Source organism: Cannabis sativa, chromosome X (genome assembly GCF_029168945.1).
Source record: "Cannabis sativa cultivar Pink pepper isolate KNU-18-1 chromosome X, ASM2916894v1, whole genome shotgun sequence".
Classification (NCBI taxonomy): domain Eukaryota; kingdom Viridiplantae; phylum Streptophyta; class Magnoliopsida; order Rosales; family Cannabaceae; genus Cannabis; species Cannabis sativa.
In genome coordinates, this window is record NC_083610.1 from 18,381,051 (window position 1) to 18,400,147 (window position 19,097).

The window sequence follows — 19,097 nt, forward strand, 5'->3', positions numbered from 1 at the left end:
GGCTGGGTTCACACGCACTTCACTATTATTTATCGTACGAATACAATGTATATTAATATAAATATATATATATATATATATATGCACTAATTAATAATTGAACTCATTATGCATGCTGAGGTTATCAATTGCAACTTCGTAGTAATAATTAATAAAATCATTTTTTTCTCAAAAAAAATAATAAAGAAAATTATTTGATCTGCATGCATGTTTCTAAGATTATATATCTAAACTACTTCTACGTACGATCGTTTTGTACTAATAATTAATTGAACTAATGCATTTATTAGGCTTAATTATCACGATCCTGTACTTATGATCATGATGATGAAGTTAATTTATTGTACTCTGATTGAAGATATATAATACATATATTGATATTCAAGTACATATACGTACCTTATAATATTTGAAATCATTAAGGGTGATAAACTATGTTGTAATTAATTAATAACTAGCTATTACATAATTAAAAGGCACTAGACTTGAGATGTGGAGTGAGAGAGATGAAATGACAAAAGGTACGTGGAAAGAAAAAAGAGAAAAGAAAAGTGAAAATTAAAAATGAATTCAAGGTCACTTTTTATGCATGATTTGTTGGTCATATTGAGGAGTAGTAGTAGTTGGAGTGTTGCTTTCCTACATGCCTTATTTTCATGTTCAACGATCTGGGAATAAAGTCATTATTGTATAATTGTGAAAGTAATGATCAACACCATCAAGGGAATTAATAGGGAAGGCTGGGGGCATGTTTGAACGGCATAATAAAGCTATATATATAGCCTCATAAGCTTGTCAAGTAGATCATGGGCCCATGTCTTATTTGGATACACATTCTCATGAGAGTGACTAATGTTAAAAAGAACTAGTAGTATCTAACACCACTTTATCTGGCAATATTATTATTTCTCAAACTAATAAGTATCGGATTCCCATATAATTTAATGTAATAAATTTTAGGAATATAGTTAATCAATCATAAACGATATGTCTAGAGGTCTAGAGGTGATAGACACCACTAGTACCCAATAATAGTAATGCTCTAATAATATCTAATAGTGCTTAAGTTTTCATGCCTATAATTACTACGTGGCGCATCTACCAATAGACTAGGTTGAAAAGGGTGGAATGGAATTTGGATAACTATATATATATATATGGAGAAATACTGAAAGGCAGGTACTGGTGTCAAGCACCCTCTTACGTGTTAATATCGCTATTGTTCTAATTAAGTATCGGGTCCCATATAGTTTAATATAATAACTTTTAGGGAGTATCGCTAGCCAATCGCAAGGCGACACGTCTTAAGGGTACTAAACACCACTAGTACCTAATAACAATGCTCATATATATATGCTTCTTATAATTATGACACTATTTTTTTAATTTGTTTTTTTCATAATAACTTGATTAGACTATGTAACTGTTAAGCATGAAAGTGAAAGATATTACAAAACAATTTTGGAGGAATTTATTTCCTTTTCAAAAGTTTAAGCTTTCATGCTTTGAGTTGGTTCGTCGCATAACTTGATCGGGAATTCAAGTGATGGCTAGCTCTAGTACTTTGCTTCAAAGATTTCTGATTTCGATGAGTTTTTAAAGCAAACGAGGTGTTATATTAGAACTTTTGAACACCGCTTTCATTAGCATGTTTGTGTATATATACACAAAAAGCTGTGTGTATAGATTTTTTTTCAAATACACAAAAATCTTATACATAGATAAACCCTTGATAAGCGGAGCTGACCTTAATAAGTAATAATATTCTAATAATTAACTTAAATTTTCTCTCTTATGGGAAAAGAGAAATATGAAGCTATGATGTATTTGATTCATAATATACCTTAATATTGAATGCATGTTATAATATATTATGATTATTATTTTATTAATTTATATTTTAACTTTTTGGGTAGATGTCACTACTACAAAAACTTTTTTAATGTCTTTTTTTCTTATCCAATAAAATTAGTGTTGAAAATAAAAATATTTTGAGGAATTTTTTAGTTTAACATTGTTGAACTAGGAAAATGGTAGTGAGGGCGATATATATTTTTTATTTTTATTTTTAAATTTGGTCTATTTTCTAGTCCAACTTTATTAAAAAGTTTTTAGTTGAGCATAGTTAGATATGACATTTTGAAAAGAAAAAAAACTAAAACAAATTGTTTTTAATTTATTATTATTATTATTATTATTATTAGTATTATTTATTTTCTAAAAAAAATTATCCTAATTACAACTGTACACATTTGGGTATAAATAGAATATTAAAAAACTCTAATTGAAGAAACCTAATTTCAACCCCTCTCTCTCTCTCACTCTAACCTCAAAACCAAACCTAGACCCGGACCCTGACTCAGACCCAGACCCTGAATCGGACCCAGACACTGGACCTCGGACTCTGGATGCTAGACCCAGCCCCGGACCTTAGATATGGGTCCGGAGTTGGGGTCCGTGTTCAGGTTCAGGTTTGAATTCAGGTTCACAATTTGGTTTGGATTCGGGTCCAATTTCGGGGTATGAGATATGGGGTTGGGTTTGGGTCTGAGGTAGCTGGGTTAATGTCGTGGTTTGGTGTAAAATATTGAAATTAATTTTTTCTTAGTAAGAAAATATCTAAAAATAGTTTTAAAAAACATGAGCCAAACACTATTAAATTTTTAAAATGAACAAAAAAATTATTTTCTATTCTTACTTTTAAAAACAGAGTCAAACATGCTCTTATTTCTTTTGTTTTAATTTTTAAAATAAACCAAATGTAATTTAATATTTTCATTGATTAATAAAATTAGAGTAAGGTATTTTAGTCATTTTGTAAAATACTTTGACCAAAATCAATTTTAAAGACTATAGTTTTGTCTCTGACAAAGTATGTAGGGTCTAATTTATTTTTTATTATTATTATTTTGCTCTATATATATGTATATATACTCATTGTTCATTCTGAAATTTAGTTTTAATAGACAGAACCAAAATAATATAAACTCATATGAAACCTATAACCAAAGAAAGAGGATTAGTTTTATAGGTGTAGGTCAAAAGTAGAAGTGACTCGAAACCTTTGAATTAAATGTGAACTCTGTAGACCCTAATAAGTAACTAATTACCTAGATCTATATGTAATTATGGCCCCCAATAACAACATAGTCTCATGATTGTCACAATAAAGATAGCCCAAAGTTGGTAAAATATTGAGACTAATCATCATATTGATGAAGACAATATTCTTCATCTCCTATCCACAAATTTGAAGCCATAGCCAGTCGGAAACTCATCACTCATGAGTAGTTAGTATGTATACACAAGGACGAAGCTAAGGGAAGGACCAGGTGGGCCCACCTCGACTTTTGAACATTTATACAAAAATGTATATCCTATATATAAGTGTGTATAAATAAATTAGTATAGTCTAAATTTTATTGATTAAGTTATAACACATTAATATCATATATATATATATAGTGTATATAAATACAATTATATCATTTACTTTTTTAAATTTAAAATTATAGGTATATACCCCACCTAAAATAGTGTTTTTATAGATCTTTTATCTAGGCATCTGGAAGAATTTTTCAGTAATTTTTATTCATAAATAATGTGTACATTATAGTTATTTAAGGTTATACTTGGTAAATTTTTAAAAAATTTAAAATAGTTTATTGTGCAGACATAACTGTTTTTTTTAATATGTATGGTAAGTAATTATTTGAACTTTATTTTTAATTGTGTAAACTATTCAAAATTTTATAAAAAATTTTAAGTAATCTTAAATAGCCACAACTTATGCGACTATGAAAAAAAAAATAAACGAAAAAACTCTTTTAAATAACAACAAATATAAAAAATATACCCTTTAACAAAATATACTACATATATTTGGAAATTATATACATATATCCTACAAAAATTTATTATATTTTAATAGAACCATTTGAATATAAAATTAATATATTTGAATAAAAATTAATTTTTTTGTTAATTTATGATAAATATTAATCATTTGATCACTTAAAATAATATTTTAGCTTCTCCCACTACAAAAAATCTTACTTTTAGTCACAATAAAATTATTGACTAAAAGTAAAAAAAAAAAATGTGATTAATAAATTATAAATTATCATTTCTATATTGTGACTAAAATTAAATTAGTAACAATTTTATTTAAATACTATATATTCTAGTCACAATTAATTTTTTTGTTGTGACTAAAAGTCACATTTACCCAAAAAAAATAAATAAATAAATAAATATATATAGATATATATTGTGAATGAAAGATAATGTAACTGTTTTTTTGTCATATACATGATTATTATTAATTGATGATTGTATCATTTCTCTTTAAAAATGTCTACTGCATGCGCATGCATGACCTTTTTTTGGGCCATGCCTCAACTCTTATCAGTTGTCCGATATTAATTAAAAAAAAAAAAAAAAAAAGCTTGAATTTCATAACTTGATGATCAGAAAACGAAATTTTCAAAAGAGTGGGACCTCTCCTTTGGTAGCTTAGATGAGTTAGTTCAGAAATCCAGTGAGCAATATGATGTGCCGTTGACTATATATAATTATATATATATATATATATATATATATCTGTGATGTGAGATGTATCGTTAAGTGTAAGTGGCATGCATATGCTTGTGGATGATCCCGAAGCTGAACCCTAAAAGGAGATAATTAATGTCATAACATTTTCATAAACAATCTAGTTATTCTGTAAATGATCTAGGAGGGTTTTACAAATGTATATTTGTGATTGTTTTTGTTTTTGATCCGTTTTTCATTTTTTTCGGATTTTATAATTACAAAATTATGTTATTGATGTGTAAAATAAATAATTCTTAAAGTAAATTTCAAATTATTTTACAGCGTTACCTTAATGTTAAAGTGCATGCCCAATATACCATTAGGCTGACCCCAGGTGAGATCAGTGACACTACTACAAAAATTGCATGAGAGGTCGGTTAAAAACTGACCTACAATCGTTCATAAGTCGGTTGGGAACCGACATCCCATGCAGTGACTTGTCATGTAAAACATGAGAAGTCGGTTGACATCTAACTGACTTCTAGTGTGCAATAATAGAATCTGGTGTAAAACATGAGAGGTCGGTTGTACAACCGACCTCTAATGTACAACATAGAAGGTCGGTTGTAAAACCCACCTATGGTGTGTAACGAGAGAGGTTGGCTATTTAACTGACTTTGTGGCTTTGTATCGAAATTCAGTTTCCATGCAACAAATTTACGATTTTTTTTTCTTCATAAAAGCCTATAGTTTGCCAAAAAAAATCATACTTTTAATACAAATAATCGAAAACATAACAAATATTAATCTAAATACTAAAATTTCATTTAATTATCTAAAAACGTTTATATTAACTCATATCAAATGAATCTAATTTTATAAACATTGTAACTATATACATATACTTTTGAGAAACAAAAAGTATATGCCTCGTCCCGATCGCTTAGGGGCTCACATGCATTTTGTTAAAGAAAAAAAAAATAAAGTTGATAGTAAAATAAAAAAAAATAAAAAAATATACACATATTAATAAATGTATATTGCAGCTTAATGGTAATTTGTTTGGAGTAATAATATGAAAGTCTTAATTTTGAATTTTTCAAAAGTAATTAGTAATTAATGGAGTAAGTCATATATTCTTACAAATACTCAACATTTTTACATTCGTTGCATGTGGTAACATATCATGTATCAAAGCAACTTGATCATATGATAAATATATATAATACATGTGTTTGTGCATCCGTCCAATAGTGGGGAAAAGCTAGATATATTGAGCCATAATCTGAGAGAATATTAGAGAATCTTCATGCATCTAAGTATTCAGTCGTCCAAATAGTGAGAACAAATCAACTGATCTGATCTGATTCATACCCTGCCAGCGCGCGCGCACATATTGTAACTTTCGTAGTACCCTGAGCCAGAGCATATTATATATGTAACTTGAAAGTGACAGTTTCCTTGTTAGTGCTATTATCTAATAAAAAAGATGACTAGGCATATCCGAGCATTGAAATCTGACTTGGAATATCAAAAGTAATTATAGTGATGATGATGATGATGATGATGATGATGCACAACATTTACATAAAAAGTTGCAGCCACTATATATCTAGATCGTACCCCTTTTTTCGATGTCTTGTCAAGCTATTAGATTTCGCATAGATCATCATATATAGTAGTGACTATCATATATATATATACTGTACATGTATATGCATGAAAGACAGAATTATGAATGTTATGTATATGTATGTTATAAATAAAATTAAAGTTAAATTAGAAATAAAAAGAAGAGAAAATGAAGATACTTTTGGGCCGCAAAAGGTACAGTTCGTACTTTGTGTGTGTGTCACCGACCAATACACAAAACCATGATCATAGTATGCGATATATATACTCACTGCACCAACCGAGTGATCATGAGCTATATATATGTATTCACTACATGTATCCAACTATAGTTTTTTGTACAAGGTTCGATGTCTCTTATAATATATATATTAAGAATGTAATTTACTAATTTACATGGTAATATAAATGCTTTAATTTGTAAGTGATGATCGTGATTTTTCGGTGGATAATGCCTATTCTCAATTTGAGGGAGTTAGCTTTTGTGAGTATAATAATGAGAAATAAGTTTATAAGAAAAATTGTTGAAATGTGTGATACCATCACTTTTGTCTGGTTTGTCATTTGAAAAACACCTATTATATTTTTCTTCAATTTAGACTAGTTTTCCACTTTACACGTACATTTGCGTATATATAAACCGGTCGCCTTTTGCTTTTGTTTCCTACAATTTTGTACTATGTAAAAACAATAATATAAGGGAGATTAAGGGCGCTAAAAGGAAAGGTTTAATTAAGAGACATATAATATAAATAAAGAAGATTGCCTTGATATATTAATTAGAAAATATTCTAAAAGTTTTAGATGATTCGATACATATATATTTAAAAGAAAAAAAGTAAGTGATAGATCGATCGAGAGTGACAACAGCAATTAAAGTTTATGGAATCCAGGTAGGATCTCTTGGGCTAAAAAAGGATGCCAAGACATTAGAATCAAGAAGGTTGAGAGCCTTAGCAGAGTTGATGCACCTAGGAGTCTTATACTGGTTAATTGAACCACCTTGGCTAATGAACAGGTCCATAAGGGCCTCAAACGACCCGGGCTTCACTACTCGAATCTCCAGAGGCCCAACCGACTTGTCGTTCGTCCTACAACGACGATAAATATAGTCCAACTCTTCTTCCACCGCAATGCAACACTCTTCCAACACATTATTATTGTCGTTTTCCAGTAACGACATTAATGCTGAGGAGGTGGAGGAGGACACGTGGTGCACCAGGAGTTCCCAGTAGAGGACGTAGTGTCCAGGGACGCGTGACGTGTCAGCGTAGCTGGTGTACTCGACCAGAAGGGTGTTGTGAGGTTCTAGAAGCTTCTTGGCCACAGAGATGCTCTTGTGCAAATCCTCTTCGTTGGTTTTGTCGTTGTCGATGCTGAGGAGGACGTTCCTTCTGCATATGAATTGGAATTGTGGAGTTTTGTTGTGGAACCCCGTCACTAGTAGCACATCGCCTATTCGATACCGATTTAGTCCTGTATGTACGTATTTTATACATCATTACAAAAATTTCTATATGAACCCCAAATAGTTAAACAAGAACAGAGTTAAAAACAAATATTGGTATAATAAGAAAGTGATCCATTAGCTAGCTAGGTTAGCACATACATACTTACGACTGACCTACCTAAGCCATTAGAAAACATGGTTTTCTTACCAACTCTTAGCTTTCACAAAATTAACAATTATGGAATATACGCGTTATATTAGACGAAAAAACCTCAAAGTAATGTATATACATTTTGTAAAAAACATCAAAATTCTATTATGGCGCCTATTCATTTAAGATTGTTTTAAAGTAAAAAATAATTGGTAAAATGGCTTTCTTTTTAGTTAATTTCTCCTTTTTGATCTAGTATTGATAAATTTTTTACAAACTAATCTGAGTCTAAAAATATTTCATTTTCATGATGATATTCATAATTATAGAAAGAATTGGTATTATTAATATAATTACCAGCAAAAGTGGTGACGACCAATTCATAATAAGATCCACGTGTGACGTGGACCAAATCAACAAGCCTGTCAACAGGGACCTCATCCTCCTCAGCCACGTCCAACACGAGTGTACCATTATCTCCCAACGGTATAAACTCAAAGTAACACATATTGGGCATAAGTGTGAACGCCACGTCAGATGGGTCACTAAGAGGTTTCAAGTTGACCCCAAAGTAACACTCAGAAGAAGCATACATGGTACAAACCAAAGGCAACTTCCCACCACTGTAGTACTCCAAAGCCGGAATATACTGAGCCATGGACCCAGTTATAACTGCCTCAATGTACTTGGCCTTAGGCCAAAGTTTACACAACACACCCTTCCACGAACCACCTGATTGTTCTCCACATATCTCCTCTATCTCCTCAGCAAGACCCGGGTTCGGGGACGAAACGACACTTGACATGGCCGAACGACACTCGGGGTCTGTGATACAAGGGTCTAGGCGGCCTAGCCGGATGTCGTTGCAGAAACTGCCCCAGTTCCGCTCGAGAAAAGAAATGGCGCGGAGGAGAGCGGAGGCGAAGACAGCGCCGAGGCGAAGAACTTGGTGGCGGTTGACTAGGCCGGAGAGGAGCTGGCAGTACATGCTTTGGTTGCTGTCGTTGCAGAGAATCACTTGGTCTGGGCTAGTGTAGTTGCTAAAGGCATCGTAAGCTCGGCACTTGAAATGCTTACTCTTGTAGTAGCTAGTCAAAACCGCACGTGCCGGAAGCCCACACGGTGTGGACATTTCAGCCTTGACGAAGTACAGGAACATGGCTTTTCCTTCGTCCAAACCAGGAACATACCTTAAATAAAATGGTCCCGGATTTAATTGAGTAGTCAATTTATTTTGTAACAAGAGAAAAAGTGAGTTAAATGCTATACCTTTTATAAATATTAATTAAACAACTTGAGGGACATGCAACAAAAAGCATATATACGTGAACAGAAAATTAGTCGATTATATGTACAAATAGTAATTGGGTTTATATCGTGGTTTCCACGTCAAAATGCACTGTGTTAGTGTGTGTTATGCCTTATGCCATGATGAAGAGGATGTCATCCCTAAAGTATTGATGAAATGTTTAGACTAGGCTTGACTGGTATATGGTGTCCCATCCATGGAGCACTGTTTAAATAAAAGGGGATAGATAAGAACACACAATATATAAATGGCTGGTGGATAAGATTTTCCTAGCTAGAATTTGGAATCAGAATCACTAGGGAAAAATAAAAAATAAAGATGTTCTTATTGCGTAACAAGATTTGAAAGAAAGCCTTTTCTTTCGGCTACGGATAATAATGATCACTTATTTGAAAGTATATAGGGATTAAGTACTGTACATATTTTGAACACTTATTATGCATGAAGTAGAGAAAAAAAGTTTGTAGAGTATATCTAACTGATTGATTATCGGCATGATGAGGTTATATAAGAATGTTCGACGGTCCAGATCTTCTGCAATGGAAGGCATCATTTTGGGCTCTCCAGCTGAAGTCCCTGAACTGAAAATGTCAACAGAGTTTGAGAAACAAAAATTATAACGTAAAAAAACAGGACAGAACAGAACAGAACAGAGTGATGACCTGCATAACATCTCTGTTATTGGGTGACCAGTAAGGAGAGATGAGTCTTCACCATTTGCAATTCTTTGGATGAATGGTCGAATGTCCTTATAAGTGATTACAGGGACACGTTTCTTGAACATTGAAACATCATCTTTCGTTCCTTTATCCATATACTTACTCAGATACTCAGTTTCACAGTTGCTTCTCAAGATTTCTCTCAAGATATTTTCCTGAACTATATCAGGCTCCGTTGTCAGCCTTTCTATCTCCTTCAAGGCCTCCTCGCCTTTGTACTCAAGTTTCTTCCCATCCATAATTTTGATAACAAAGCACAGAAGAGAAGAGAAGAGAGTTTGGGACTTAGATAATATTATTATTATTATGTGTGCTTATTATATGTAGAACAGATTTTGGAAACAAGGGAGGGGTCTTATATATAATGAGTTTGGCTAGGAAGCTATAGCTATATGTTGACACATGATGATCATGCATGATTTTACTATTATTTTATTTTTCTCTTTTTATATATATAATAATAATCAAAATAAAATAATTAGAGAAAAAGGTAGAAGAAGAAGAATGGTTTGTACTTTACCATATGTATAAATAAATAAATAATGCATCCGAAGAGGAAGCAAGTATTTGTGGTTATGCCATAAAAAAAAAAAAAAAAAAAAAAACCTGATGCGGGCCCCGATCATCATCGCTTTTATTTTATCCAATATATTAGATCATCAGTAACCCACCTGATGTATGATTAATCATGACATGGATTTAATATTTGTATATATGTGAGAGGCAAAATATAGTTTAAACAAATTGTAATTTGCAGCTAAATCCTCTAAGGTTTTAATTTTTATACATTTAATTTTCTAAATTCTTGTTTCAATGGCTATGTAAATTTGACTGTTATCATATTTAAATAATTAAATTAATTGGATCAATAAAAATTTACCACAAGTATACAAAGGAACAGCCCTAAGGCATATGAGGCTTAAGATCAAATTAAAGTTTGGGACCCTATAATTTCTAGTGTAATGATAAAAGTTTTAAAAATTTTAAAAAGTTCCAAGATTCAATCTTTTATAACTACACATTACATATTTTTTAAGAAAATAAAAAAAAATAGAGGTTAAGAATTGATCTTTTTGATTTCTTAGTTTAAAGTAAGACTGTTTACCACTTCACAACAAATTTTTGTTACATTTTCTTCTTATTTAATATTTTATCTATATATTAATAATTTTTTTTTACAATTTCGAGGCCCTGAGCGTTCGAGAGCTTGAAGCGCACTCCTAACTGGCCTACCTAAGACCGGCTCTGTGTACACAAGTAGCAATTTCAGTTGGCAATTTTACTGACGTTTCAAATTTATTAACAAAAATGAAATTAAGAAAGTATTACCACACAAAATAAAAAGATCAAAAAGTTCAATTTATAAAAATTGAAACATAAAAAGAACTTGATGACCACAATATCCTTCATAATTTTAATGTGTGAAATTTAACACAAATTTTTTGTACTATGACTTAAAAAAAAAAAGATAAAAATCCATTGAAGAGATGTTATAAGTGGCATTGCCGTATAGACATAGATTGTCATAATAATACCTTTTTGCTTTCTATTTTATGAGAGATATGCAATGCATGGAGCAAGAATTCAAATGTCCGTTTTTTTGAGGAAATATTTTATAGCACCTATATTATTTTTTTACGTTATAAAGTGTAATTGGGTCCTCGTGGTAATTCCAAGGCCATTGTTTCTTGTTTTTTTTTTTTCTTTTATTCAATACCTAACTAGGGGTTGAAAAATGTCTTTCAGTAAACCCATTTTTAAATTTAAAAAAAAATAAATAAGATATTTTACGAAAGACATCGATCAAAATAGTAGGACATACATATAAATTTATTAATATATAATTATAGATAATGCAATATGTATAAAAACAGCTGGTCCTGTGTATTGTCTTTGTTATATTAGGCTAAACCAAGTCTTATATACATCTTGATTGTTGTGATTATAATAGCATATCATTCATGGTCTTTCTTTAAATTTAGGAAGACAATCTGACGTATATAATTCTCAAATTGATTTTTATGGACGACAAATGACATATATTATAAGTATCTGGTTCTTCATATATAATTGTCCACACGTTTATAAAGACATCTATTTTTTTCTCTCTTTTTTCCTTTTATTAATTGTCTCAATAAAAAGTTAAGGGCATCACAAAAGTTGAGGCCTAAAAAAAAGTCACGAGCTTTTTGTTGACGGTAGTATTCGTTTAGATATATATATTTGAAAACAAACAAACAAGAAAAAAAAACGTATTTACGTTTAAGGAAAAACAAAAACAATAGATAATAATATAACGTACATACGATACGAACGTGATTTTCAAAACTCTTTTATCTTTATTAAGTGAGTTCACAACTTTTTATGGCAAACTTTATACAGTGTTTATAACGTTCCGGCCGGTCAGTATTAAAAAACAGTCACTTACGGTTTATTTGGAAGTTATTGCGTAATATATTAAACTAAGTGTAAATAATACTTAAGATAGTACTATAGCTATCTAACATTATATAGTACTCTATTTTAAAATATCTTATTATTATATTGATTAATTTGCGGTGATAATACTTAAGTTTATCTTCGAGTTGTAAATTAATAATTAATTTTGAGAATCATGGGGTTCCATCTCAAAACTAATTGGCAAAGTAACCCATGTTCTTATATATGGTTCAATGTTTTTACATTTAATCCATGTGGGACAATGTTCTGCAATACTTAAGTTATTTTTTTTACGGTAAAAATACCTCTTGTTATACTTTTTATGGCTAATTAAGATTTTTACCTCCTAAATTTCGACATGTACTAAATTATGCCCCTAAACTTTTAAAGTCGTTAATAATTTACCTTGAACTATTGGGATTGTTGGATTTAAAGACTTTTGTCTAATTTTAGTTGTTGAATAAAATCCACTTATAACCAGTCCTTTTACACAAAATATCCACATCAGCAAATTACAAACAAAATAAAGCAGATAAGACTCGATCCTAGGGTGGCTTCGCCTCTAGTGGATCAAGACTTAGTAGTTAGTTACAACTGAAGTTGTAACTAACTCCTAAGACTCTGATCAACCGACACAACAACATTATAAATACTCAGATCTAAGCAAATAAACTTAGAACTACAACACAGAATACAGATCAGAAAGAAATAGAGAGAGAGAGAGAGAGAGAGAGAGAAGGAATAAACCCTAGTTTGAGTCTTCAGCTCCAAGATCCAACCATGAGAACCCAGATCTCATGGTAAGAAGCTCGAAGAAGCAGTACATGCACAAAGAAGGCAAAGAAGAGAGTTAGATCGAGAACAAACATAAAGAAAACAACAAAAACATAAAGTGTAAAGAAAGAAATTGAGCTTACCTGGTCGATTTCTGTGATAGGAAGCTCCACAGTTTGTAAACAAACCTTGTGATAGTGGATATCAAGCTTTCATCTCTGAGAAGAGCTTGACAGAGACGTAGCCCAGATTTGGGTGAACTCTGAAACAAATTCTGGTGTTTTCTCTCCTTGTTTTTCATTTTTCTCTCATCTAATCTAAGCTATGGGTGTGTGTGGGTGTGAATCTGGGTTTCAGATCTAGATTCGAGCAAGTTCTCAAAGAGAACTTGCTCTGCTAGGGTTTCGAGTTTGTGAGTGTGTGTGTGAATTGTGTCTGAGTGTTTGGGATTCTAGACTCTTCTATTGAGTCTTTGAATCATAGGTTTCATACGACATCAAGATTGGTGTCGTGGGGGTTAATACGGGGTCGTATTGGTCTAAGTTGTACTTAGACAAGGAAAGGTCAATTCTGACCTTAATACTGATATTATTACCTTTGTTGGTGTAGGGTTAAAACCGTAAATTCCTACAGTGGTATCAGAGCCTGGTTTGGCTAAGGGAGATCAACAAAGATTCAAGAAAAATATCAGGAAGGAATTGTCAAGAAAATCTTGAAAGAAAGATTGACAAAAGGAACAACACTCAAACAGCAAGAAGATCAAGATTCAAATTCAAACTCCAAGAAACACAAACTGAGAAATCTTAAAACTCTTATCTGTTTCTTTTCAATTTTATTAAAATGAGTAACATAAAAGTTGACATTGATAAATTTGATGGTACAGGGGATTACAGAATTTGGAGAAGGAAAATTAGGTCTCTACTAGCTCAACAAAAATTACTAAGGGTGCTAGATGAACCTATTGAATGGCCAGAGGGAACTTCTAAAATTCAACAAGAAGAATACCTAGAAACTGCTACTGGAATTCTAATCTTCAATCTATCAGATGCTATAATAAGATTAGTAGACGAAGAAGAGACTCCATCAAAGATCTGGAAAAAGCTAGAGGAGCAATTTCAACAGAAATCTTTGACAAACAAGATTTATCTCAAGGAAAGGATTTTTGGGTTCAAAATGAACCAATCCAAGTCCTTAGATCAAAATCTTGATGAGTTCTTGAGGATGCACATTGAGCTTGCAAACTCAGGGGAAAATGAGGCTCTTAGTGATGAAAACCAAGCCATCATCATACTTAATTCACTGCCAGAAACTTACAGAGAAGTTAAAACAGCAATCAAGTATGGAAGGACCTCAATCACTCTTGATGAGGTTATCTCTGCCTTAAAATCTAAGGACTTAGAGATGAAATCAGAAAGGAATGGTGGCTCTAATGGTGAACTAAATCTGAGTAGAGGCAGATCTACTCAGAAGAAGCCTTGGCATGGAAAAGGGAGGAGTCAAAGCCATAGCAGGGGTCCAAACAGAGGACAAAACAAAGGCAGATCTAACTCTAAAGGGCCACAAGACATAGATGGATGTTACAACTGTGGGAAACCTGGACATTTCAAGAAAGATTGCTATTTCTTGAACAAAAACAAAAAGAACAAGTTTAATGGACAAAGAACTGATTACAATTCAGAATCCAGAAACCCTAAGAATAAAACAGATCACCAAAATGCAAATTTTAGTGACTGTTATGAAAATGGGGAAGTTTATGTTGCAGGATCATCTTTTAAAGATGATTGGATACTTGACTCAGGTTGTACATTTCATATGACTAATAACAGATCTATTTTGGTGATTTCGGGGATTCAACTAAGGGAAAAGTGATCCTAGGGAATGACCAAAGCCGTGAAATTAAAGGGGCGAGAACGAGTGGCATTTAAGATGCATGATGGGGTCACTAGATCACTAACTGGGGTAAGATTTGTACCTGATTTATCTAGAAACCTAATTTCACTAAGTGTGCTTGATGATTTAAAAATAGAAAGCAAGATCAAAGATGGACAAATGAAAATATGCAAAGGATCTATGACTATCATTAAAGGAGTTAAGAAAGAAGGCCTATACTACATGATTGGGGAACCTATAGCTAGAAGCAACAATACTGTTGGATAGAACAACATTTTACAAAGTCCTGAAGATGCTAAAGCTATACTATGGCACAACAAACTTGGACACTTAGCAGAAAAAGGCTTGCAAATTGTAAATGAACAACAATTACTGGGCAAAGATAAAATCAGCAAAGTAGAATTTTGTGAGCATTGCATACTTGGAAAACATCACAGGTTGAAGTTCAAAACAGGAACACATAAATCTAAAGGTATATTGGATTATATACATTCAGATTTATGGGGACCTGAAAAGACAGCAACACATGGAGGTAATACCTATTTTCTATCTATAGTTGATGATTTTTCTAGAAAAGTATGGATTTTCTTACTGAAAAATAAAAATGATGCTTTTCAAAGGTTTAAACATTGGAAAACACTTGTTGAAAATCTCACTAACAGAAAGGTTAAAAATCTAAGGACAGACAATGGTCTGGAATTTTGCAACAATGAATTTGACATGTTTTGCAAAGAAACAGGTATCCAAAGGCACAGAACAGTTAGGCTAACACCACAACAAAATGGTGTTGCAGAGAGAATGAACAGAACCATTCTGAACAAAGCCAGATGTATGTTAATACAATCTGGTTTGTCCCATGGTTTCTGGGGAGAAGCAGTTATTACATCTTCTTATTTAATAAACAGATGTCCCTCAAGTGTTATTGAATTCAAAACACCTGAGGAAAGGTGGTCTGGTAAACCACCAGATCTTTCAAACTTAAGAGTTTTTGGTTGTAGTGCATTTGTGCACCAGAGTATTGGTAAGCTAGAACCTAGAGCTATTAAAGGGGTTTTTCTAGGCTATCCTGAAGGAGTTAAGGGTTACAGAATTTGGCTAAGAGACAAAGGTGGATTCAAAACTATAATTAGCAGAGATGTTATTTTTAAAGAAAATGAATTTCCTTGTTTGCTTAAAACTAACCCTGCAGGTACAGTAGACACTAACCATGCAGGTACTATACAGTTTGACCCTACTCTATGGAAGCTAGATGACCAAGAAGAACCTGATATAAATCAGGTGGAACCAGCTGGAAGTGAACCTGATCAGGATCAGGTGGAACAAACAGAAAGCTCCAACAGAGAAGGAACTGAAGGAGAAGAGCAACAGGGAGATGAAACTGAAGTTGTTCAGCCCACTGAAGCTCTAGATGACTACCAATTAACCAGAGACAGAGAAAAGAGGACACCTAAACCTAATCCTAAGTACAGTTTCAATATCTGGAATGAAGACATAGCCTATGCCTTCATGACTGCTATGAAATCTTTAAGTACAGAACCTCAAACCTATGAAGAAGCTATGACAGGACCTAATGCTAAGAAATGGTTTAAAGCTATGGATTCAGAAATGGTTTCTCTGAAGAAAAACAAGACCTGGATAATGGTTCTAAGGCCTAAAGGGAAAAGAATAATAGCCTGCAAGTGGGTTTACAAGCATAAAGAAGGGATAATTGAAGGTGAACCTATAAGATTTAAGGCTAGGTTAGTAGCCAAAGGTTTTACACAGAAAGAAGGAGTTGACTACAATGAGATATTCTCACCAGTAGCCAAGTACAAGACCATAAGGATAATGCTATCTATAGCTAATCAGTTTGACATGGAAATTGATCAAATGGATGTCACTACAGCTTTTCTACATGGAGACCTAGAAGAAGAGATCTATATGGAACAGCCTAAAGGTTTTGAGATTAAAGGGAAGGAAAATATGGTCTGCAGGTTGGTTAAGTCCTTGTATGGACTCAAACAAGCTCCTAGACAGTGGAACAGAAAGTTTGATGCTTTTATGTTAAAGCATGGGTTCAACAGAAGCTACCATGACACATGTCTGTACTACAAAGGAGACTCTATAAAAGATGTCATCTACTTACTACTTTATGTAGATGACATGCTTATTATAAGTCAAGAAAGGACTAGGGTTGATATGGTTAAAGCTCTACTTAAGACAGAATTTGAAATGAAGGATCTTGGAAATGCTACCAAGATCCTTGGGATTTCTATACTAAGGGACAGAGATAAAGGAAAACTAGTGCTTAGACAGGAAGATTACATTGAGAAAATCATAGATAAATTCTCAATGAGGGATGCTAAGGTTGTTAAGCAACCTATTACTAGCCAGTATACACTCTCTAAGGAACAATGCCCTAAGACAGAGAAGGAAATTGAAACTATGAAGGATGTACCCTATTCTAATGCTGTAGGGTCTGTAATGTACTTAATGGTAAGTACTAGACCTGATTTGGGATTTGCTATGAGTGTACTTAGCAAATACATGGCTAATCCAGGAAAAGTTCCTTTGGTTAGCCATGAAATGGGTGTTCAGGTATCTACTTGGGACAACTAAGGTTGGATTGACCTACAATAGACAGAAAGCTAACACTATAATTGAAGGCTACAGTGACTCAGACTATGCAGGGGACAGGGATAATAGAAGATCTACATCTGCCTATTTCTTTCTAATTGGAGGTAACTGTGTAAGTTGGAAAGTTCAGCTTCAACCTGTTGTGGCACTATCAACTACAGAAGCTGAGTATGTGGCCACAACTGAAGCTATAAAGGAAGTTATATGGCTAAAAGGATTAATGAAAGAGCTAAGTCTACTTAAAGGAGTACCCACTGTGTACTCAGACGACGGTAGCCGCATATTTCTATGTAAGAATCCTATGTTCCATGACAGAACAAAACACATAGAAATCAAGTATCACTTTATCAGGGATAAAGTGACACAAGGTGAAATAGACATTGAGAAGGTGCCTACTGAGGATAACCCAGCAGACATGGGAACAAAAATTGTGACTCTTAACAAGTTCATACATTGCATGAACTTGTTAAGAATCGACAAAGGAGACTAAGCGTAGGACCTATCAAGCTAAGACTCTCAGAGATAAACAGACAGACTTCAGAACTGGTTATAAGAGGATTTCAGGTGGAAATTGTTGAATAAAATCCACTTATAACCAGTCCTTTTACACAAAATATCCACATCAGCAAATTACAAACAAAATAAAGCAGATAAGACTCGATCCTAGGGTGGCTTCGCCTCTAGTGGATCAAGACTTAGTAGTTAGTTACAACTGAAGTTGTAACTAACTCCTAAGACTCTGATCAACCGACACAACAACATTATAAATACTCAGATCTAAGCAAATAAACTTAGAACTACAACACAGAATACAGATCAGAAAGAAATAGAGAGAGAGAGAAGGAATAAACCCTAGTTTGAGTCTTCAGCTCCAAGATCCAACCATGAGAACCCAGATCTCATGGTGAGAAGCTCGAAGAAGCAGTACATGCACAAAGAAGGCAAAGAAGAGAGTTAGATCGAGAACAAACATAAAGAAAACAACAAAAACATAAAGTGTAAAGAAAGAAATCGAGCTTACCTGGTCGATTTCTGTGACAGGAAGCTCCACAGTTTGTAAACAAACCTTGTGATAGTGGATATCAAGCTTTCATCTCTGAGAAGAGCTTGACAGAGACGTAGCCCAGATTTGGGTGAACTCTGAAACAAATTCTGGTGTTTTCTCTCCTTGTTTTTCATTTTTCTCTCATCTAATCTAAGCTATGGGTGTGTGTGGGTGTGAATCTGGGTTTCAGATCTAGATTCGAGCAAGTTCTCAAAGAGAACTTGCTCTGCTAGGGTTTCGAGTTTGTGAGTGTGTGTGTGAATTGTGTCTGAGTGTTTGGGATTCTAGACTCTTCTATTGAGTCTTTGAATCATAGGTTTCATACGACATCAAGATTGGTGTCGTGGGGGTTAATACGGGGTCGTATTGGTCTAAGTTGTACTTAGACAAGGAAAGGTCAATTCTGACATTAATACTGATATTATTACCTTTGTTAGTGTAGGGTTAAAATCGTAAATTCCTACATTAGTAAAAAAAAAATCTAACATGGATGAAAGTTCAGGGGCATGATTTAGTATATGTCAAAGTTTGAGGAG

General features: G+C 33.0%; 1 protein-coding gene across 1 annotated transcript; it reads right to left on the reverse strand.

The window, feature by feature from the left end:
* Positions 1-6,917: 6,917 nt before the first annotated feature.
* On the reverse strand, positions 6,918-10,284 carry LOC115705218 (putative indole-3-acetic acid-amido synthetase GH3.9). The gene is made up of 4 exons (XM_030632488.2): positions 9,741-10,284; positions 9,558-9,659; positions 8,127-8,959; positions 6,918-7,644 (listed from the first exon to the last, which is right to left on the reverse strand). The coding sequence occupies exons 1-4, from the start codon at positions 10,034-10,036 to the stop codon at positions 7,049-7,051; spliced, it is 1,827 nt and encodes a 608-aa protein (XP_030488348.2). The 5' UTR covers positions 10,037-10,284; the 3' UTR covers positions 6,918-7,048.
* Positions 10,285-19,097: the final 8,813 nt, after the last annotated feature.